This window comes from Myotis yumanensis, unplaced genomic scaffold, assembly GCF_028538775.1.
Source record: "Myotis yumanensis isolate MYYU_CA2020_CCGP unplaced genomic scaffold, mMyoYum1.0.hap1 SCAF_2, whole genome shotgun sequence".
Taxonomy (NCBI): domain Eukaryota; kingdom Metazoa; phylum Chordata; class Mammalia; order Chiroptera; family Vespertilionidae; genus Myotis; species Myotis yumanensis.
The window spans coordinates 38,569,880-38,593,957 of NW_027223753.1; the positions used below are offsets into that span (position 1 = coordinate 38,569,880).

A 24,078-nucleotide genomic window follows, 5' to 3' on the forward strand; every position below is an offset into this window, starting at 1 on the left:
TGGAAGTCATGGGGGGTGCGGGGGGGGGGGGGGGGGGGGGTAGATGAAATTGACCAGTGCAGGATTATATAATGAAAAAGGGCTAAAGACTAAGACTTGAAAAAAACTCATATTCACAAGGTAGAAGACACAAGTTAGTAAATGAGACTTAAGAAGGAATGCCAGAAAAGTAGGGGAATGGACTATTAACAAAGTGAAGGAAAAAGGAATGAAGGGTATAACTGATTCTGTCACAGATGCTGAGAGTTTTGGTAAGATGAGATCTATAAACTCAATATGACTACTATCCTCATTTAATAGAATTAAATGGGAAAACTGTATTAATGAAAACTGAAAAGAAATATAGTAAAAAGAACACTGGAATGATAAACAAGACATACCTATTCCTAGCTCTGCCACTAACTGCTACACAGCCTGCAGTAAGGCTTTTCATTTTTCAATCTGAGAAATGAGAAGACTAAACTAGATCAGTAAGTAGCTTTATACCTTTTGAGTAGAAGAATCCTTTTTACATATACAATCTTAATAGCAACTCTATTTTTTAAAAAAATATAGTTTTATTGACTTCAGAGAGGAAGGGAGAAGGAGTGAGGGCTAGAAACATCAATGATGAGAGAGAATTATTGATCAGCTGCCTCCTGCACACCCCTATGGGGGATTGAGCCCATAACCCCAGGCATGTACTCTACAGGGTTCAATTCTGGAACTGAACTGTGACCTCTTGGTTCATAGGTCGATGCTCAACCACTGAGCACACTGGCCGGCCTTAATAGCAACTCTAAACTGTACAGATTTCAGTAGAGCTGCTCTGGTTAAAGCAAGATTGAAGTTCCATTTTCCTGCTTACTCTCCATTCTCTTCCTTTTCGTTATTATAAAAATGTCAGATGAAAGCAAAATTAACTCTAATGAACTTACCTGTATCTTCCAAATTTTAGTGAGTTCATCTAAAGATAATTTACTGCCCAAGAGTTCAATAATTCCCTTTATACGATCACAGTACTGCGCTTGGTCTATGTTGCCTAAGAGAAGAAACAGCAGAGGGGCAGGCAGGTACAGTGAACACTGACTTTGTAAATATGATTCTAGTAATTCAAAGCAATATTAACTTTCTATAAGATTATTCAAAGGCTAATCAAAGCAACAATTTCATAGCTTTTTTTATACAAAAATGTTATTTATAATTATGTATGAGGTAATATTATTTTAAAAGCAACTTACCTTCCAGTGCAATTGACAGAACTGAGTTTTCAACTAGCCAATCTAACAATCTGTCTGTATCTATAGCATTCTTCACAGATTTGGATAAAGTGCTATCTTCTATTAGTTTGGTTACCTAAAAACAAATAAACAAAACATACCAGGATTATTGTGACGGAAAGTAACGCAAATATGTATAATCAAAATCTTCACATATATACATATCCTGTGACTTTTATAGTGTTACAATATGGTCTGACAAGTAGCTAAAATATATCAAAGGCCAGTTATTAGACATTAACAGATTACTTGTGCTATCTTTTTTTAAAAGTATGGAACCATTCTTATGGCTCAGACTTCCTGGGCCACTGCTGACTGGCTCCGGGATAAGCATCTGACCCAAATTTTAATCAAGGCATGTCCTCCAAATTCTATACTTGGGACCGAAGAGCAAGTACTAGTCCCTCCAGGGTGATGGGAGCAATGTGGGGCCATGACGTCTACCATATGAAGGATGTTACTCTGCCGGTAGAGGAACAACAAAGCCAACAAGCTCAGAAAAGCAGAGTTAAGACTTCGAAAGAGTCTTGGATGCGGTCAGGTCTTGAATTCTAATTGTTCTTGTTGCCCACATGTCTTCCTGCCCCTTAGATGGTTTGGCTAGTCAATTCTTCATTCATATGAAACAGCCCAGCCTTCTTCCACTAAATTTCTCTATGGCCTAGGACAGCGGTCGCCAACCTTTCAGACCTCACGGACCACCAGCAGTCTGCAGACGACCGGTTGGTGACCGCTGGCCTAGGATGATTTAAGATGAGCTTATTTCACTTGCAGCTAAGAATCTTAGTTAATACAAAACTGAAGGAAAAAGATTGGAATTATAACTCAACTCTATTGGTTCCATCTGTCACTCACCAAAATCAACTACGTAAACACATATTTGAAATATAATAAAAGGAATTGTACCCTTAGGCTAAAAAATAAATCTCAAACTGTGTATGTCAAGAAATTATGTTCTAGGAAATATCACGAAAGCATCAAATATTTCAAACATTTCAGAGGACAAATTTTTAATATAATCTAAAAAAGTCACGTTATTAACATAATTAGAGGCCTGTGCCCTCTCGCAATCTGGGACCCCTCGGGGGATGTCAGACTGTTGGTTTCAGCCCGATCCCTGCAGGCCAGGCCGAGGGACCCCACCAGTGCATGACTCTGTGCACTAGGCCAGTTTCAACCTGATCCCCGCAGGCCACACCAAGGGACCCTACCAGTGCATAGATGCACCGGGCCTCTAGTATGCATGTAAGATCTTTGGTTAATCTCTTCTCACCCTCCCCCTTCCCTCTGAGATTCATCAGTTTGTTCCATGTTTCCATGCCTGTGCATTAAGCGTCTGCCCCCTGGTGGTCAGTGCACCTCATAGCTACTGGTCAGTCCGCTGGTCGCTTAGGCTTTTATATACATAGATTATAAACATACACACCATTTCACATAGAATCACATCCCTTTTTTGTATGATTACAAGAAATTGTTCATTTCCCAACATTTTTATATAATAACTCTAAGTTTTGGCAGAACTTAAAGTGTCTGTGCTTTAAGTCTTCTAGAAACAAATGAAAAACTTACTTCTTTGAGGGAATTCATTTTAGCGCTAAAATGGGGTGATTTCAGCATGCGCAGTAGGATGTCTAATCGAAGGTCGTCCACTACAGTCACCAGTTCTGGTTGGAAGCGCATGCAAAGTAACTTGATGGCAGATAAGAGCTCAGGGATACTAACCAATCTCTTTTATGAAAAACACATACACACACACAAAAACAAAAAAGAAAACATAAAAACATTTTTATCCCAATTCTTACACGCACAGGAAATACAGGACATTTTCAATAACAATAGTCTGTGCTATCTGATACTCCACATGGTCAATCAGCTGCATTTTGCTTCTCAACATGGGTGAGCAATGGAAAGGAAAGGATCCTGTGAGAAATTCAAGGCACAAATAAATCATGTTGTTGCATGTTTAACTGCTTTAAACAAATTTGGATAAACTTTTAGTACTAAATTATTTTAAAGCTTCTTCATTGCTATACAAATTATATTAAAATCAACATGTTAGTAAAATTCTGAATGATGTCACTGAGAACCCTGTATTTATTCTATTGACTGAGATAGCACCAACCATTTATGCTTCAGAAGCAGCATTTTTCAATTAGAAAATGTATAATTAATTTGATATGAGTTGTACAGGATCAGAATCCAAAAAACAATGGAGTGTGAACTGAGCCCCAAGTCCTGGCTCTGCTTCCATGGACCAATAGGCACTGGGGCCTGTCTGCTGGAGACAGCACTTACCTTGTCTTTGAGGTCCTTTTCCTCCACACTCCGCACATCCTGGATTGTAGTAAGGATGACCGGGTCTAGCATAGGCTACAGAAAAAAAGCACTACCTTAATAAAAAGTCCTGAATCTGTCCTAAAATTAGAGAGGAGATACTTCTTCATTCACCTTCCACAAAGGAGACAGTGCAATTCTAGTAGCAGAGCTAACACTACCTTGCTAATACCATTCCAAGAAAACCTTTAACTGCGTTTATGCCTCAGCTTCTTTAATATCTGAGGGGGGAATCCCTGTAATTACGATCTTATAACAGTAACTTTAAAGAGCAACCAAAGACATATGGACTTTTAAAAATTAAGCACAAATATGTATTAATTTTGTAATAAAGTAAATATTTTGCATTTGATTTTAAAAAATGAATATAAGCACAGACCACAAAAAATATGCTATTATATGCACTACTTTTGCTTGCTGATATAAATGAGGCCCATAGATGAGACTCACACAACACATTACTCCAGGATGGTAGCATAATCAGACAACTAACTGTAAACAGTATGTGAGAAGTAGTCAAATACTAGCTAAATCTAAATGATCACTTCCATCTAAGTAAAATAATTTTTAAAACTTATCTGGTGACGAAAGAAGATGAATAATATTTGGCTGTGAAAGCTAAGAAGACATTAGCAATGAGTTAAAATGACATCAGGCAATTAACCAAATAGAATTTCTTAATGCTGATTGTACAGTGAGGACTGAGGGCTGTTAGGGTAAAGGCAAGGCACACTGTTCTTGTCAGCATGTGCCAGCCCTGCTTCTCACTGCAACTCTGTGAGATAAGCATGATTATCATTACCATTTTACAGATAAGGAAGTCAAGGCACAGAAGTTACATCAAAATCGCACAAGTAACAAATGGTAGAAACAACTATTAATTTATGGCAAGTAACATGGTATGACTATGGCATGAATTTAAGGTTGGGTAGTTTAATATAATAAAATAAAGATGAAATTAAATATGCTTTGGTTGGAAAGTCATCTACCTTTTTACTCTTTTTCAAGTAATCCTATACTTGTATATAAAACCTGAAATTTCTAAAGAACTTAGTATTAACTAGCAGCTGGAATATTTATGCTGAATCTCTTTCCACAGAGCATTGCATACATTTAAAAATCCAATCCTGGCCTTGTTACTAAAAGAATTAAATTATTAATTCTTGTTAAATTATTAAATATTCAAATCACTTTGCCTCTTTGTGTCTTAGTGTTTCAGTTACAAAACTAATGGTTACAGTTACATGCTTAATAAGTTGAAAGAATACTAGATGTTTATCAAGAGCTTAATATCCAGAATGAAAAAATCCTATTACTCTATTTCATTTGAAAATCTTGCAGTATTACTTTGACATCTAAAGAAGGCATTAATATTGGAAATAGCAGAAATTTCCAGAACCTACTAAAAAAATTGTATCTCCCTTGTTAAAATGGCCCTAGGTAAATCATGTTTTAGAAAGAAGGAATTGTGGATAGAAAACATTGCCCCCAAAGGACACCGCGCTTTTAAATTTACAGTGATTTAAAAAAAATCTCTAACAGTTACCAGTTTCACACACTGATTTATAAATAAAATAATAAATGGAGGTATTTCAGTGTGATATTTTAATCAGTAAAGCTTGCTAACTGAAATGGAAAGGAAATGAGAGTATAATAGGCCTTAAGCACTACAAAACTGAACACTCGCAGCTTTGAGTATTCTATGATCTGTTGACTTACAACATGCAAAGACAGGAAATCAGACAAGATGTGCTATCAAGCTGTTATTCGGTAGTGAGAGATTCAGCTAGTAAGTTAGTCTAGTGGGTTGTTCAACATTGATCTAATTTAATACATAATGGTACTGAACCTTAAAAATCCTGTGAAGGGAGTGGGATTTATGCAGCCTTTTTACAGACAAGAAAATGAAAAAAAAATATATGCTATTATATATAAACTAGAGGCCTGGTGCACAAAATTTGTGCACATGGAGGGGCGGGTCCCTCAGCCCGAACTGCTCCTTCTCGCACCTCCATGGAGCAGGCCTAAGGCATCAGTCGGACATCCTTAGTGCTGCCGTGGAGGTGGGAGAGGCTCCCATCACTGCTGCTGCGCTAGCCAGCCACGAGCCCAGCTTCTGGCTGAGCGGCGCTCCCCCTGCGGGAGCATACTGACCACCAGGGGACAGCTCCTGCATTGAGCATCTGCCCCATGGTGGTCAGTGCATGTCGTAGCAACCGGTCGTTCTGCTGTTCTGTCGATTTGCATATTAGCCTTTTGTTATATAGAAATAATGTCTTATTATGGGCAAGGCCTCTAATTCAATTTTTTTTAGGTAGTTAAAGGGAGGGGAAGAATTTTCACTTGAGCCTGAAGGTAAAATTGCCCTTAGCTCAAAAATCTGCATACCACTGAGACACACTTGGTGAGGCTCATTCTGAACCCATATGTGTATAAGTATTGGGAGCCATCTTATCTCTTTAGTGAAAGAAACCTTTTGTTATGTTACAGTGACTAACTTTATCTCATGAGTTGTGTTTTGGCTTCAAGCCTGCAAGTATTCATGCAGCAACTTCAGCGCTTCTGTTCAATATTTACCTGGCATATCTTTTATTTTATTTTCTCTAAATATTTCTAGATTTTTATGTATTAGATAGGAATAGCCCATGGACACAGACAGTAGTCTGGCTAAGGCCTGGAAGGGGTGGGTGCAGGGCAGAGGAGATCAATGGGGAAAAAAAAAAAAAACTAAAACAAAGGGACATCTGTAATACTTTCAACAATAAAGATACATTTTAAATAAAGAAAAATATCTTAGTTGAAAAGTTTTTATGTGAAATAATATAAGTAATTGCTCTACACTGTACTTTATATTCCCAACTCCTCTCAAAGAGATATTAATTGACCCTATGTCACTTAATATTAATTGACCCCATGTTCAATGACTGCAGGACTGACTTCCACCACACCGACCCAGCACTGACTGCCATGGGGCTGCGATCAGACCCTGTTTTTTTCTCCCGGTCTGTTCCAGACCGAGGGTTCCATCTCCGTGAAACCCTGGTCAGTCTTTGCATCGGCAAGTGGAATCGCTGAGGCCTATTTCAGAGTCGCCAAGGCTGGGAGCGTGATCTCAGAACAGTTAAAAACATGTTCCTGAAGGGATGCTACGGGTTCTCATCAAAAAGCCCACACGTGTCTGTGCTCCACCAACACGGTTGCTTTAACACAGAAGCCTCCATCCGCAAGCCCACCGGCTCCAAGAGCAGGCGGGAGGTTGAAAGTGGCCTTGGGTAGATGAGGCTGGTGCCAGGAGACCTGGCAGGTGTCAGCAGCTTGGCTGTCTGAGCCCCAAGCGTGGGGAGACAGGCTCTGACATCACCACCGCGCGGAGGATTTGACAGCAGCAGCTTCAGAGCTTGTTGCTATTTTGTTTTATTTATATCTCCTTTTCCCTTTAAATCTCTACGTTGCCTTTGTTGGAGAGAGGAGCAGCCTCTGCAGCCTCCTCGTGGAGAGCAGGCCTTCGATCTGGGTTCACATGCAGCCAGACAGAGTCCTGTTTAGAAACACGTGTGGGACTTGCATTATTTGCTCTGTTACCGATAAAGAGGGTTTTAGATTCTGGCACGTAAACGTGTTTCCTGCTTATCCACGACGGCAGGCCGAGCGCAGCCACAGGCACAGCCACAGTTCTTCACTCCTTCGCAGGCCTCTGTCCAAGGGCGGCGGTGCAGGCGCTTCACACAGGGATGGGGACGGAGAGCAGGTGGGGCAGCCCTGCTTTTCCCAGACCTTCTGTCTCAGTCCCCATCTTCCTGCTCCGGGTCTGTAGGGTCTTCCTTTTGAGGCAGATTCAGGCGTCTGGGGGACATGTTTATCACACGCTGTTTTCCGTGTGGGTGGTCAACAGGGGGGGTGTTCCTGAATCAGGCCTCCTTCGGCATTGCAGTAGTGGGGTGGGGAGGGGAGACAGCATGAAGGCGCAAACACAACCCGTGGGGACTTCTCGCTGAGCGCCTTCTGTATACCTTCTTTATACCTGGTGAGCGTCTCCCCTCAGAAAGGGTGCTCCCTATATCTGCGACCAGTAGGTGTGTGTGTGTGTGTGTGTGTTGGAGGGTGGGGGACGCGCTCGGATGAGGCTGGTTGGCTGCTGCAGTGCCCTCATAGCCAGTGTCAGCGGGTGGGGCAGAGTACTTGGGACCCTGGATTCCCTCTGGGGTTTGCAGAATCGCCCCCTCTCTTTGTTCTCCCATTCTCCGCGGAGGAGGCAGCTGTTGGCAGACAGCAGGGCGGATGGATCCACCATCAGACCTACCGCCCGACCTCCAGGGAGGTTTCCTGACCCCTCTGTGTTCCCCTACTCACCTGAAGCCCCTAAAATAGTCGGGGTGCCCACTGCTCAGAGGCTCCCCTGAGCTCATGGAAGTGGGCCCTTGGTCATCGGTTTTTATTTTTTTACTACATTTCTTCCATGTGCAGTGATCACACATCATCTGGAGCAGGGTAGGCTCAAGTGACCTTGTGGAGCGTCTAGGGAGGGAAAGCAACCCCAGTGCCATGGTTGTCAGTGCCTACAGCTCCGGACCACCCCACTTGGTTTTAAACCCAAACCGCCTTGGACAGGCCTTCAAGGTCTTTTTTCCTTCTGTCTGCTCACATTCAAGTGCTGGCAGTGCTGGTCCCTTGGTGCCTGGCCTGTCCTCTTCAGATTCAACCTGCAAGACTACTAAGGAAGCCAGTCCAAGGGATGGGAAGCAGCCTCAGTGCTGATCGAGATCACGGGCTGCAGGCAAGGCGGCACCTCCAATCGCAATCACCAGCTGGGGGGTGGGCAAAGGCGCCGGTTCTCTGATCCAGGGCTGGGGGGGGCAGGGCAAAGGCGGCCCCCTCCCACCCCCACCTTTGCCCTGCCACCCGGCTCTTGCCTGCTGCCTGGGTTTCTGATCACCTTTCTTCCGTCCTTCCCCTTTCGCCTCCCGTTATTGTGCTTATGTATGCAAATTAACCGCCATCTTTGTTGGTGGTTAATAGCCATCTTTCTTGGCAGTTAATTTGCATATCGCCCTGATTAGCCAATGGGAAGCATAGTGAAGGTACAGTCAATTACCCTTTTTGTCTTTTATTAGATTAGATTACATTTATAAAATGATAAATTAAAAAGGAAAGTAATCTCAAATGTTAGAGGTCTCCTAGACCTTAAATTATTAATCATTTAAAATTTTTCTCCTGCTGGTATTTCCACTAGAAGTTACTCTGGATTAGGTACAATTCTGGACAAACCTGATAAAAAGATAATTACTGTTTGTATGTCTTAGATCACCTTCTGAAGTAAATGTAAATGGCCCAATCTTACCTGAACCACTGAGGAATTGAGGTACTCTGCACACACTCCTAAGGGCTGCACCAATGCTGAGACTGCCTGAAAAAAGACAGTGAAGGTTAGAAATAAATCTAAGTGGGAGCTTTTCCTTCAACGTTAAATAAATTCCTTTCGCTATGTCAGAGAAAATTTTAAATAGAAGTTTTATCAAGTCACAAATGAATAACTAGGCCAACTAAACTCTTGGGTAGAAAGAATTGATATAAAGATGTCAATCCATTTAAATTATCATAAAAAGTTAATGTAATTTAAATAACAGCATGCCAATAAAACTTTTTTGGAGGACTAGCTGAAATGATTCTGAAGTTCATGTTATACAATACTGAAAATTTTTATTTGAAAAAGGAGAAAAGGGGAGAACGGTTGGGGAAGGAGTGAAATGTGCCATTAACAAAAAAATATTTAAGACTTCCATGAAGAACACTATAAAGTATACTGCAATATATACAAGAAGGCTCAAATAAATGAGGAGATACCACGTTCTTACATGAAAAGGACTAGTACAGTAGAAATATAAATTCTCCACACACTATCTATAAATTTAACACAATCTCAATGGGATTTTCTGCAGGAGAACCTAACATGTTGATTATATTCAGAAGAATAAAAATATGAGAATGATAAATAAAACTGTAAAGTATAAAATGAAATGAGTGTTTTTATAACCCTGAGATGGGAAGAACATTCCCCAAGCAAGTTATGAATCTTTTAAGCCATTAAGAAAAATAATGACTACATAAAATTTTGAAGCGTCTGTGTAGCCAGCAATAAAAATGAAAAGAGAAGCAAAAGACCGGAAGAAAAAATCTACAAACACACAAAATAAACATGGCTTGGATAAGCTTACTATAAAAAGAATTCCTGAAATTTATCAAAACCAAAAACCAAAAGAGACCTACATAACTGGGTCAAGTTAAAGAAGAAATAGAAATAGCCAATAATTGTATGATGAAATGCTCAAATTCACAGAAAATTGGAATATTACAAATTAATAAAATATCATTTCCTATCCATCATATTGAAAAATTAAAGATTGAAAATAATCAGCACTAATAAAAGGATAAGGAAATGACTTTGTGAGGAAGAGATTTAGCACTAGCAATTATAATTTTAAGATGTATGTAAGTCTCTAACCCAGAAATCCCGTTTTCCAGCAACCTATCCTTCAAAAATGTTTGCATATACAAATAAAGACAAATTTACATGAACACTCTCCGCAACAGCAAAAACTTAGAAATAATCCAATGCTCATTCATAGATGACTGCATCATGGTACAACTTCTGTAGGAATACACTGGAGCCATTAAAAACACTGACAGTACTAACCTGGAAAGACGTCCATGATATCATGCTAAATGAAAAAATGCTACTAGGCATAGCTTGATTATAATTTAGTCTTAAAGAGAGAAAGAACATGTACAGATGTATTTTATGTAAATTTAGAAAAAACTCAGAAAGGCTAAGCCTAAAATGGTAACCATTTTCTAGGAGGTAGGTATATTCGTGTGGTGGGGACAGAGTGCAAGAAAGGCAAATTTCACTTCTTATTCTGAACAGATATTAATTTTAACTGATGGACTGTGAATGGTCTCCCTCCCCCAGTATTTTTCAAATTCAAAATATTTAATGTGAGTGTAAATGTTAATGTAAAATGAAACATTAAATTGTATTCCATTTATCATATGGCCTAAATTTATTCTGGGACATAGTCACCTTCTTAACTGGTCAGAAATCAGGCATTTATTGTGAAATTTTCATCATACTTTTTAAGAGTCTCAATTTTGGAATCTCTTTCTCTTAGGCCTGAATTTTACCATCCCTCAATACAACCTAAATAATATAATTCTACATCAACTGCAATACACACAACAGTTGTAAAAAATGGTCTGAACTGAGGAAAAAATCTTGGAAAAATCTTTAACCTCAAGACATTTGAAAATAATGACAATAAGCTCAGATCCCTATATATCTATTTTTAACCAATTTTCATCCAAATAGTGTAGAAATTTTGGCTGCTCTGTATTTTTTTTTTTTTAATCCTCACCCAAGACCATGCTTTTATTGATTTTAGGGAAAGAGAAAGGGGAAGGGAAGAAGAGAAACATTGGCTGCCTCCTGCACATGCCCCAATTGGGGATGGAACACACAACCTGTATATGTGTCCTGACCGGGAATCAAACCTGAGACCTTTCAGTGTACAGGACAAAGCTCCAACCAATTGAGCCATGCCAGCCAGGGCTGTGTTAACCTTTTTAAAAAAATGAAGTTAAATTTCTGATATCAGCTGAATAAAACCCTCTATCTCAATAGGTTTCTGTTTTATTTTTGCTTTTAAAAATCACTACCTATTATCTTCCTGGTCAACAGTCATTTCTAACATACTTTATTCAATGGGGATAAAACAACAGCCCAACAAACTAGCTAATGTTCAGGGAAGGTGGAAGAGGCTTCCTGATCAGGGTCAGTGGAAGTACTTACGATCTGGCAGACATCTGATTTTTAAGGACAAACAGTGGGTGGCAAGAAAGGGTCAGTCTATTACCAACCATAACTTCAGTCTTTTTCCTTGACTGTTATGTCCCTCATGCAAAGATTAGTCATGATCCCACAGAAATAACTGTTACTCTAACCACAATTTGCATCACTTAGGCATATAATTTTACATACAATTTTCTGCTCTGATCTATTTACAGTAGCTAGCACAGTGTCTTATACATGGAAAGTACATAAGTGTTGTTGTTTTTTTAATCCTCATCTGAGGATATTTTTTCCATTGATTTCCAGAGAGAGTGGCAGGGGAGAGGAGGAGAGAGAGAAAGGAAAACATCGATGTGAGAGAGAGAGACATCAATTAGATGCCTCCCGCACAAACCCCTACAGGGGCTAGGGGACCCATAACCAAGGTACGTGCCCTGGACTAGGAATCGAATCTGTGACCCTCTAACCACTGAGCAAAACTGGCCAGGGCTACAACATAAGTTGTTTTTAATTGAATGACTAATTACCTAGAGAACAGAATAAAGTGCTCTCAGCTATGAACAGGTCAGCAGTCTGTGCAAAATTAAAGATTAAATTATTTCCCTAACCACAAGGTTAAATTTTTTTGAGAAAATGAAGTTGACATGAAAAGATAATGGTGCTGCACCTGAGGGATGATTCTCAGCTCCTTTTACAGCCCTCTGTTATCTATGCATCGCTGTAACACCAAAAAGCTTACTATACAACCTTAAAGTATTTTGTTTGTGCCTGATTCTATGAAATAAATTGATTTAACTGAGGCATAAAATTGTTATGTACACAAATACTTGCCACATATACCAATTGTCCTTAAATAAGAAGAAAATTGCATGTAGCCATCACAAATTAAGAGAAGAATACCATATGCAAAGAGAAATTAATGAAATAACACCCTATATTGAAATTTGGTTGTTATGAATAAGAGTAAGCATTTCTACGGTTATCAAAACCATGGAAGCTAGCTCTGTAAAGACTATATTATACTGTAACATTTAATTTAATGTGTCCAGGTCATGTCCCTTGGTTACATACCAACACAAATATAAAGTGAACTTCCGCATCAGGCACATGTAGGGGCTAACTTACCCCAAGTTCTATATCTTCTGAACGGAGCTTAGCTTGAATTGCTGCAAATCCACCCAATTCTCCAAACTGGAAAGAAGGTACAAGTTCATTTTAAAATGCCACACATGAATATTTTAAGCAAGGAATTAAGGCTAACGCTCTACTCTATCAATGTACTCGATGCTCTTGTGACACACTCACTGCAGGAGATGTGCTGAGTTCTAAGGCTGGTGTCCATCTGGATAAACATCATGCATAAAAAAGAGGAAGGGACTATAAAACCTGTCTCCCTAGGAAAAAATTCTGATTATTCTCTCTAGTTGTCATCTACTTAATATACTAAATTCTAGGAAATTTTATTAGAACATGAAAAATAAGTCATTAATAAAAGTTGTATACCTTGTTTACCAAATCCACAACCCATCCATGAGGTTCCTATGAGGAAAGAAAATAGAAATTGAGATGGCAATATAAAAAGTTCCCATGAACTCTTATATTTCTTTTATTCTAAAAAATACTGGATAAACATGTATTAAAATCTGAAAAATATTTAGAAAGGTTTTCCCAAATGCTTCGTAATGCAAATCTCTGACATAACTATATATAACTTTAGGAGTCTCTAAGTCTGTATTATAACTGTACCTATTGTTTGTTATATAGTAATTTTTTGTTTTCGTATTTCTTCCACTATGCTTTAAGTTATGAATCATGTCTTATTACTCCTTATATTAAGAAAAGTGGCCTTTTAATTTATATCTCCGAAACATAGAATAATGTCAGACACAGTATATGGTCAATAAATGACTGAACATTTACTTCCGAACCTCTACTTCTGATAAAGAACCTCTATTCTGCTAAAGCAATGGACAAGTTTTTTATCTACTAATTTGACTTCTTTCAACTGTTTCTTAACAACCAGTTGTTTGATCAAGGGATTGTTTAAATTATGTCCTCCTTGTGGATATAACGCTATTCACATATTGTAGGACTTGAAAGATATAAAGATACTGGTTCTGTACTTGAAAACAAAACTGTTAATGCTTATGGAGTTTAAAAGAAAATTATATATGAAACTACTAAATTATTTTTTCTAGGTATAATTAGTCAATTCAAATGATTTCAAATAAGGAACTGGGACAGCTATTAAACTGGGGTTCTGATAATTCAGTAAACAGGGCACTGATGTTATGTAGTCATTTCTCATTTCACTCAACATCACTTCAAGTCCATAAAATTCTTCATGATGTTAGTTAACATTTATGGAAAAATATAGAATATCTAAAAAAAAAAGAAAGGTCAGCAATTTTGTGAGTCATACGGAATATTTGTCACTTTTCATAGACTGTTTTAACTCTTCTGTGTAAACTGTTATTTTTACAGTACAGAAACCTTTTTCAATACATTTCTCAATAAAAGATGAAACAAAATTATGTTTACCTTTTGGAAAGTAGATACAGGTGAGATAGCAAACATATTTCCCTCTCCGAACACTTCTGCCCAATTCCTTTGAGACACTTTCATTCTGTTTTTAAAATGGTATTCATTATCAGGATTGAAAGCCTAGATTCAAAGAGAACATAGAAACATTATTATTATTTATTTCTATAGCAACACATATTAGCATTAGAAAAGATAAAAATACAGCCTTGGGCTCCTTTATTAATGGAATCTTACAAGTATCCTCACAAAGCATACTCTTTAGCTGATGCAGAGGAACAAATGACTAAAGTGGTGTTCTCCTGTCCTGTTCAACATTTGCTGTGAGGGAAGAGAAGGAGGGAACAGGCTGATTCAAGCAAGGGGATACCAATTTTCAAGATATCTTAGGGCTGCCACAGGCAGAGCTGGGCAGAAAGGCAGTGAAGACAGAAGTTAGGAGGGAAAACAAGAGCATTCCTTCTTCATGCACTACTATTGCTAGTCAGGGAAAAAGGCCAGAAAGCAAACTACACGAACACCCCATGTGAAAGTATTTATGCCGTAAATAACCAGGGAGACATAAGGAAAGATATTTAATCATTCTAAGAACTGAAAAAAACTACTAAAATTAGAAAGGAATTTCTTTAAAAGTGAAAACAGAATGGTTGCCCTGCTTTCAAAATAAAAAGCAAGGATCCTAACAGCTAAGTTAATATCTTTAATGATAATATTGTCACTCATTAAGTACAAGTCAGAGGATAGTAGGTATGTTAAACAAAATATAAAACAAAGCACTTCATATTTTGGAGATACTATACCATTGTAAGCACACCCAGGAGACCAATGGGAATTGGATCTTGTTTTATTCTCTCTGCAACCAGTTCTATTAAGAGCATCAACATGTTGTAGATCCCTTCATGAATTTCAGTACCCCACTTGTGAACAGCACTTGATGTTAGGAGCTACAAAAACATGAAGGACACTTTAGAGTCTAATTTGAAAAGGAAAAAAGTCAACAGTTTATTAGTTCAGTCTCAAATAATCAAGAGATTATTAGCATAATACTTTTTATGCAGATGATTTGTTTTAAAAGACCCATAGCTGGACCACAGTTTTTTTTAATATATATTTTATTGATTTTTTTACAGAGAGGAAGGGAGAGTTAGAAACATCGATAAGAGAGAAACATCGATCAGCTGCCTCCTGCACACCCCCTACTGGGGACGTGCCCGCAACGAAGGTACATGCCCTTGACCGGAATCGAACCTGGGACCCTTCAGTCTGCAGGCCGACACTCTATCCACTGAGCCAAACCAGTCAGGGCTGTACCACAGTTTTTTAATCCACTCATCTGCTGGGAAGGTAGGAGAGGTTGGGGGAAGAGGGAGAGATCAACCAAAGGACTTGTACACATGCATATAAGCATAACCAATGAATACAGACGTCAGAGGGGTGAGGGGATGGCTGGGGAGGGGATAGGGACACATATGTAATACCTTAATCAATAAAGAAAATTTAAAAATAATAATAAAATAAACATTTTTAAAAAGACCCATAGCTGCAGTCCATCTACTCATTCATGTATTTCAGTCAACACTGAGTTTTGTTTTTGAACTTTAATTCCCTTACATCAGTGGTTCTCAACCTGTGGGTCGCGACCCCTTTGGTGGTCGAACGACCCTTTCACAGGGATCGCCTAAGACCATCCTGCGTATCAGATATTTACATTACGATTCATAACAGTAGCAATATTACACTTATGAAGTAGCAACGAAAATAATTTTATGGTTGGGTCACAACATGAGGAACTGTATTTAAAGGGCCAGAAGGTTGAGAACCACTGCCTTACATTAAAGAAGTTAGTTTAAAAAAGTTTAATTTGCTCCTGTACTTTTCAATATTACTAGAAAAGGTTAAGTGGTTTAGAGCAAATAGATCAACTCCTGATACTGTGTTTTCTAGCTGTGTGGCCTTGGACAAATGTACCAAAATTTTCAAAGGCTCAGTTAGTTCTCTCATCTCTAAAGAGGAAAGTTCCTACCAACTTTACACAGATGTTATAATTATCAAAGGATGTGACTAATGTGAAAGTATTTTACAAATAGTGAGGTATTATTATTAATTTAGCTTGGAGATAACCATTAACCAATATTCCTGGAGTCTAAGAAATGAATTTCATATTTCATGGATTCTAACGTACACATTTTTTATGATTGTTTATATCTCAGAAACAGGACTGCATCTTCCCACCTGCTGACCAGATTACAACAGGATTCTGAATGTGAAAAAATATTTAGAAATACCTTACCAGTTTATTTTGCTTGCATTTCTCTTTTTGGTTTGTATAAAAGTAATATTCAACTTTAAAAAATGTTTAAGTAAATCAAAATAGTTCTAAGTGATAAGGCACTGCAATATTGTTTATTTTGTAGCTCTTTTTCTTAAATATAAGCACAAAATATAAAACAATGGTGCATCTTATACTCAGCATCTTACATTTGTTAAAAAGAGGGAACAGGCACATAGATGAATCTAAAATCATCATTAATGAATTTCCCCAATCCTCAGTATTCTATTCCTTGAGGGAGTCTAATTCAGAAACAATGGCTAGAAGAGGGAATGAGAACTCAAAGGATTTAGCTTATTAAAATAATGGTAAATTTATACAGTGATTTCATGTTTGCATAAGATTTCCCTTCAGAGAGAAAATACAGTGCAATAAAAATTTAATCGTGGGCACATTAAGAAGCTCTTAACAAGAGCAGCCTAAGAGAGCTCAAACTTCTTCAGCTGCAGAGGAAAACCTCAGTTCCAGATTTTTGACATTCCAATTAGTTGCACTATTTGCTCAAATGAGCAATAATCATAAGACCCATTTTTATATAAATCAAGGAGTGTTTTTTTTTTTTGCTTGCCTATATAGTCTTCTTATATTTAAAAGTTAAAGCAGCAAAGATTAACATTTGAGAAGCTTCATGGTGACAATAACAAAAAAAAGTAGGTGGATTAAGCACTATTCCCTCTGTTGCCATCTCATGTATTCAGTTTTTAATTGGAAAATGAAGTTCTGTCTTCCAGAAGAGATGGGGAGGGACAGGCAGCACCTGGTGGGGAAGATGCATACCTGTGCACTATGGCTACACCTACATTTTTCCCCATGCCTCAATATACTAGTAAAGAATCCAGGCTGGCCTGAAGGAGTAAGGTGAAGAAAGCAGAAATGACAACCAAGCTCCTTTTGTGCATCTTATTCATACAAGTGCTTATTAATTACTTATACCCTTCTAAAAATTTTGAGGCAGCTTATAAGAAAACCCTAGAGAAGCGGTTAGAAGGAGAGTCATCATACCAGAAAACACAGCTAAGGAAACCAAGACTAATTATATAAAACACTCCCAGTTTTCTGGCAGCCAAGTCTAAAGAATTCTGTAGCTCTTCCGATTTAATAAAGGAAAGCATGCCTTAGTGATGGGAGGAGAATCTTTTTTAAAGTTCTAAACACTAAAGAAATTTAACAGGCATTTTTACATAAACAACCATGAACAATACAACGCAGGGTGCCCTTGTACTCACAGTTTTACAGAGAAACCCCCAAACAACCTCCTGATCATTTGTTATACTAGTACCAACAGCTGAGGGCATAATATAAAACAGTCCTCTGAAGCATCTCTGTATAGAATTAGAGTATTATATTCCAAAAATGCAACTTGCTAGGAATTGACAGGGCTCTCTGGATCTGGAGATCATCAACCTAAAGGTCCTTTCCTTATGCTAATAAATCCTTTCCATGACTGAAGAAACTTGCATTTTTCTCTCTCTGTAAATGTAGGCATGTATTATACTAGAGGCCCGATGCACAAAGTTCGTGCAAGGGGCTCGGCCCTCGCAGCTGAGGCAGCTTGCCTCTGTGGCTTGCCTCGGCCCTCACAGCCCTGGCTTCATCCAGGACATTGGGAGGGTCTTTTGGCTGTCTGGCTTAATTAGCGTATTACACTTTTATTATTATAGATGTCTCACAGTTTGTTACATTACTACTCTGATTCTTACCAGAATTTTAAAAACTTAAAATAATTTTAAACTATAAATTGGTCGATGAATTCATCCAAAATGAAGATAAATTCTCATTCCAAATAATCCCTAACCAAATGACAATTTCATTTATTTTTTAAATATATTTTTATTGATTTCAGAGAGGAAGGGGGAGGTAGAGAGATAGAAACATCAATGATGAGAGAGAATCAATTGGCTGCCTCTTGCACACCCCCTACTGGGGATCAAGTTCACAACCCAGGCATGTGCCCTTGACCAGAATCAAACCTGGGACCCTTCAGTCCACAGGCTGATGCTCTATCCACTGAGCAAAACCAGCTAGGGCTGAATGACAATTTTAAAGATTTCTTCCTTTTTTCAAAGATGAAGCTATTTTTTGTTCCTATAATTAATTTTGTTATTTTTTTAAGTCGTGAATCAAAGGAGATTCAGATGAGAATAATAGTTTGCAAATGAACAGTTTATTTCACTGGGTTTAAACTTTACCCATCTGTAGTTGTAGTGATTTACTTGCATGAAACAAAAATGGTTGTCAAAACCCAGAAGTACAAGACAGCAGGAGACTCGTTTATTCTTTTTTAAAAAAATATATTTTTATTGATTTCAGAGAGGAAGGGAGAGGGAGATATAAAACATGAATGATGAGAATCATCGATCGGCTGCCTCTTGCTCTTCCCCCCACTGGGGATCGAGCTCACAACCCAGGCATGTGCCCTTGAACAGAATCAAATCCAGGACCTTCAGTCCACAGGCCAACGCTCTATCCACTGAGCCAAACAGCTAGGGCTCATTTATTCTTTCAACAAAGATTTACTAAATCTTTTCTTTGAGCGCAGCACTGGCTACATGCTGGGGAAAACTACAGTGTCTATGACATTGCCCCAGTTCTTGTGGGAATTCAGGACTCATCCTGAAAAGGGAATCTTCCTTCCTTGAGTTAGAAAAACAAGTCCTACATCATAATTACCATGGCAAGTGTTCAGGACAAAGAGAGAATCTTAAAGGCTGCAAGAGAGAGACGGAAAGTTACATACAAGGGATCTCCCATTAGACTATCAAATGATTTCTCAACAGAAACACATCAGGCCAGAAAAGAATGGACGGAAATTTACAAAGTGATGCAAAGCAAAGGACTCAATCCAAGAATACTCTATCCAGCAAGGCTATCATTCAAATTTGAAGGGGAAATAAGAAGCTTCACAGACAAAAAAAGTCTAAGGGAGTTTATCACCACCAAGCCAGCAATGCAAGAAATGCTAAAGGGACTGGTGTAAAAAGAAGAAATAAAAAGCTCAGAAAGAAAACAGCCACACACAAAAAAAGAAATGGCTACAAACAAGTACCTTTCAATAATAACTTTAAATGTAAACGGACTAAATGCTCCAACCAAAAGACATCGAGTGGCTGAATGGATAAAAAACCATGACCCATACATTTGCTGTCTACAAGAGACCCACCTCATTAGAAGGGACTCACACAGACTGAAAGTGAAGGGATGGAAAAATATCTTCCAGGCAAATGGAAATGAAAAGAAAGCTGGGGTAGCAATACTTACATCGGACAAAATAGACCTCAAAGTGAAGGCCATAACCAGAGATAAGGAAGGCCACTTCATAATACTAAAGGGATCAATACAACAAGATATAACCCTGGTAAACATTTATGCACCCAATTCAGGACCATCCAAATACATAAAAAAACCCCTGGAAGATATCAAAGGAGAGATCGACAACAATACAATCATAGTAGGAGACTTTAATACACCACTGACATCACTGGATAAATCCTCTAGACAAACAATCAGCAAAGAAACAGCAACCCTAAATGACTCACTTGATCAGATGGACTTAATTGACATCTTCAGAACACTTCACCCCAAAGCCACGGAATATACATTCTACTCAAGGGCTCATAAGACACATTCAAAAATAGACCACATATTGGGTCACAAACAAAGTCTCCCCAAATTCAACAAGATTGAAATCATACCAAGCATCTTCTCAGATCGCGATGGCATAATATTAGAAATGAACTACAAAAAAAACAACCCAAAATACTCAAACACTTGGAAGCTGAATAGCATGTTATTAAATATTGACTGGGTTACCAATGAGATCAAAGAAGAAATTAAAAACATCCTGGAAACTAATGACAATGAAAACACAACAATCCAAAACCTATGGGACGCAATGAAAGCAGTTCTGAGAGGAAAGTTTATAGCTCTACAGGCCTATCTCAAAAAGCAAGAAAAAATGGTAGTAAATCATCTAACTCTACAACTCAAAGAATTAGAAAGAGAGCAACAAGAAAACCCCAGAGTGAGCAGAAGGAAGGAGATAATAAAGATTAGAGCAGAAATAAATGACATAGAGACCAAAAAGATAATACAGAAAATCAATGAAACTAAGAGCTGGTTCTTTGAAAGGATAAACAAGATTGACAAACCTCTAGCCAGGCTCACCAAGAAGCAAAGAGAGAGGACCCAAATAAACAAAATCAGAAACAATAGAGGCGAAATAACAACAGACCCCACAGAAATACAAATGATTGTTAAAAAATACTATGGACAGCTCTACTCCAACAAACTAGACAACCTGGAGGAAATGGACAAATTCCTAGAAAAATACAACATTCCAAAAATCAATCAGGAAGAATCTAAAAGGCTCAATAGGCCAATAACTATGGAAGAAATTGAAGCAGTCATCAAAAAGCTTCCAGCAAACAAAAGCCCAGGGCCAGACGGCTTCACAGGGGAGTTTTACCAAACATTCAAGAAAGAACTAAAACCTACCCTCCTCAGACTACTACAAAAAATTCAAGAGGAAGGAACACTTCCAAGCTCATTCTATGAAGCCAGCATCACCCTAATACCAAAACCAGGTAAAGACAACACAATGAAAGAGAACTACAGGCCAATATCCCTCATGAACATAGATGCCAAAATCCTCAACAAAATCTTAGCAAATCAGATCCAGCAGTACATCAGAAAGATCATACACCATGACCAAGTAGGATTTATCCCAGGGATGCAAGGATGGTACAATATACACAAATCAATAAACGTGATACATCACATAAACAAATTGAAAGGAAAAAACCACATGGTCATATCAATTGATGCAGAAAAAGCATTCGACAAAATCCAACACCCATTTTTGATAAAAACTCTCAGCATGGTGGGAGTAGAAGGATCATACCTCAACATAATAAAAGCCATATATGACAGGCCCACAGCCAACATCATACTCAATGGACAAAAACTAACACCATTTCCCCTAAGAACAGGAACAAGACAAGGATGCCCACTCTCACCACTCCTGTTCAACATAGTCCTGGAAGTATTAGCCATTGCAATTAGACAAGAAGAAGAAATAAAAGGCATCCAAATTGGAAAAGAGGAAGTAAAACTGTCCTTATTTGCAGACGACATGATATTATACATACAAAACCCTAGAGACTCCGTCAAAAAACTACTAAACTTAATACATGAACTTGGCAAAGTAGCAGGATACAAAATTAATACCAAGAAATCTGAGGCATTTCTATACACCAATAGTGAACTTTCAGAAAGAGAGATTATAAAAACAATCCCATTTACCATCGCACCAAAAAAATTAAGCTACCTAGGAATAAACTTAACTAAAGAGGTAAAAGACCTCTACTCAGAAAACTACAGGACATTGAAAAAAGAGATAGAGGAAGACATAAACAGATGGAAGAACATACCGTGTTCATGGATTGGTAGAATCAACATCATTAAAATGTCCATACTACCCAAAGCAATCTATAAATTCAACGCACTTCCCATTAAAATACCAACGGCATACTTCACAGATCTAGAACGAACTCTCCAAAAATTCATCTGGAATAAAAAAAGACCCCGAATAGCTGCAGCAATGCTGAGAAAGAACAAAGTAGGTGGGATCTCAATACCAGATATCAAGCTGTATTACAAAGCCACTGTTCTCAAAACTGCCTGGTACTGGCACAAGAACAGACATATAGATCAATGGAATAGAATAGAGAGCCCAGAAATCGGCCCAAACCAATATGCTCAATTAATATTTGACAAAGGAGGCAAGAACATACAATGGAGCCAAGATAGTCTCTTCAATAAATGGTGTTGGGAAAATTGGACAGATATATGCAAGAAAATGAAACTAGACCACCAACTTACACCATACACAAAAATAAACTCAAAATGGATAAAGGACTTAAATGTACGACAGGAAACCATAAAAATTCTAGAAGAATCCAAGGGCAACAAAATCTCAGACATATGCCAAAGCAATTTCTTCACTAATACAGCTCCTAGGGCACTTGAAACTAAAGAGAAAATGAACAAATGGGACTACATCAAAATAAAAAGCTTCTGCACAGCAAAAGAAACCATCAACAAAACAACAAGAAAACTCACTGCGTGGGAAAACATATTTGCCAATGTCATATCTAATAAGGGCCTAATCTCCAAAATTTATAGGGAACTCATACAACTTAACAAAAAGAAGATAAACAATCCAATCAAAAAATGGGCAAAGGATCTAAATAGACACTTTTCAAAAGAGGACATTCAGAAAGCCAAGAGACATATGAAAACATGCTCAAAGTCACTAATCATCGGAGAAATGCAAATCAAAACAACAATGAGGTACCATCTCACACCTGTCAGACTGGCTATCATCAACAAATCAACAAACAACAAGTGCTGGAGAGGATGTGGAGAAAAAGGAACACTCGTGCACTGCTGGTGGGAATGCAGACTGGTGCAGCCACTATGGAAGACAGTATGGAGTTTCCTCAAAAAACTGGAAATGGAACTCCCATTTGACCCTGTGATCCCACTTCTAGGAATATATCCCAAGAAACCAGAAACACCAATCAGAAAGGATATATGCACCCATATGTTCATAGCAGCACAATTCACCATAGCTAAGATCTGGAAACAGCCTAAATGCCCATCAGTAGATGAATGGATTAGAAAACTGTGGTACATCTACACGATGGAATACTATGCTGCTGTAAGAAAGAAGGAACTCTTACAATTTGCAACTGCATGGATGGAGCTGGAGAGCATTATGCTAAGTGAAACAAGCCAGTCAATGAAGGAAAAATACCACATGATCTCACTCATTCATGGATAATAGAGACCATTATAAACTTTTGAACAATAATAGATACAGAGGCAGAGCTGCCTCACACAGATTGTCAAACTGCAGTGGGAAGGCCGAGGAGGGTTGGGGGGCAGGAGGGAGGGGGGTAAGAGATCAACTGAAGGACTTGTATGCATGCATATGAGCATAACCAATGGACATAAGACACTGGGGGGTAGGGGAAGCCGGGGTATTGTCAAGGGCGGGGAAAAAAAAAGGACACATATGTAATACCCTTTGTAATGTTTTAAGCAATAAAAAAAAAATTAAAAAAAAAAAAAAAGAAAAACAAGTCCTGTGGTCTCCTATTATCACTCTATCCCACACAGATGCTGTCATCCGCATGTCATTCTGGCAGCAAGAATACTCAATTCAGTCAAACTTTCTGTAGTTTAAAACATCTGCTTCTACCTCAATAAAATAGGTATAAAATGGCTTGTACTCTGATAAATATTATCTTCCTAAGTGCCACAATCCTTAGTTTAGTAAGATGTCTAATTTCCTAGTACAGTGGGGCCTTGACTTAGGAGTGTCCCGACTAACGAGTTTTTTGAGATACCAGCTGTCTCTCGGCCGATTTTTTGCATTGAGTTGATAGAGTAATTTGAGTTAACGAGCTCCTTAATGAGCTCAGTCTCGGAACGAATTAAACTCGTAAGTCAAGGCCCCACTGTATAAAATTTTAACCTTAACAATTAAATAGCAGAAGTGATAGTCAACCAAAGACATGTGCAAGCAATTAAATACAAAAGAAGCAAATCATTTATAAGCCCCAAATTTACAGCTACTTTTTTCATATTAGAGGATTCCTCAGTTGAACAAGATTCATAAACTGGTCTCACACATAAAAAACTAAAACAAAAAGCCTGTTCACCTTCAACCCCAGCACAAAATAAATCAGCCGAGCACATATTTCTTA

At 38.2% G+C, this 24,078-nt stretch overlaps 1 protein-coding gene across 2 annotated transcripts in view; it reads right to left on the reverse strand.

Annotated features, from left to right (window-relative positions):
• Positions 1-24,078, reverse strand: part of USP24 (ubiquitin specific peptidase 24) — a 138,880-nt gene that overhangs the window by 78,730 nt on the left and 36,072 nt on the right. For both annotated transcript variants that reach the window (XM_070405211.1, XM_070405210.1), the window contains exons 4-12: positions 14,778-14,921; positions 13,978-14,100; positions 12,940-12,975; positions 12,562-12,627; positions 8,932-8,997; positions 3,555-3,629; positions 2,829-2,987; positions 1,221-1,335; positions 918-1,021 (exon numbers count right to left, since the gene is read on the reverse strand). In XM_070405211.1, the coding sequence (XP_070261312.1) occupies positions 918-1,021; positions 1,221-1,335; positions 2,829-2,987; positions 3,555-3,629; positions 8,932-8,997; positions 12,562-12,627; positions 12,940-12,975; positions 13,978-14,100; positions 14,778-14,921 (888 nt within the window). The remainder of the gene's footprint in view (positions 1-917; positions 1,022-1,220; positions 1,336-2,828; positions 2,988-3,554; positions 3,630-8,931; positions 8,998-12,561; positions 12,628-12,939; positions 12,976-13,977; positions 14,101-14,777; positions 14,922-24,078) is intronic.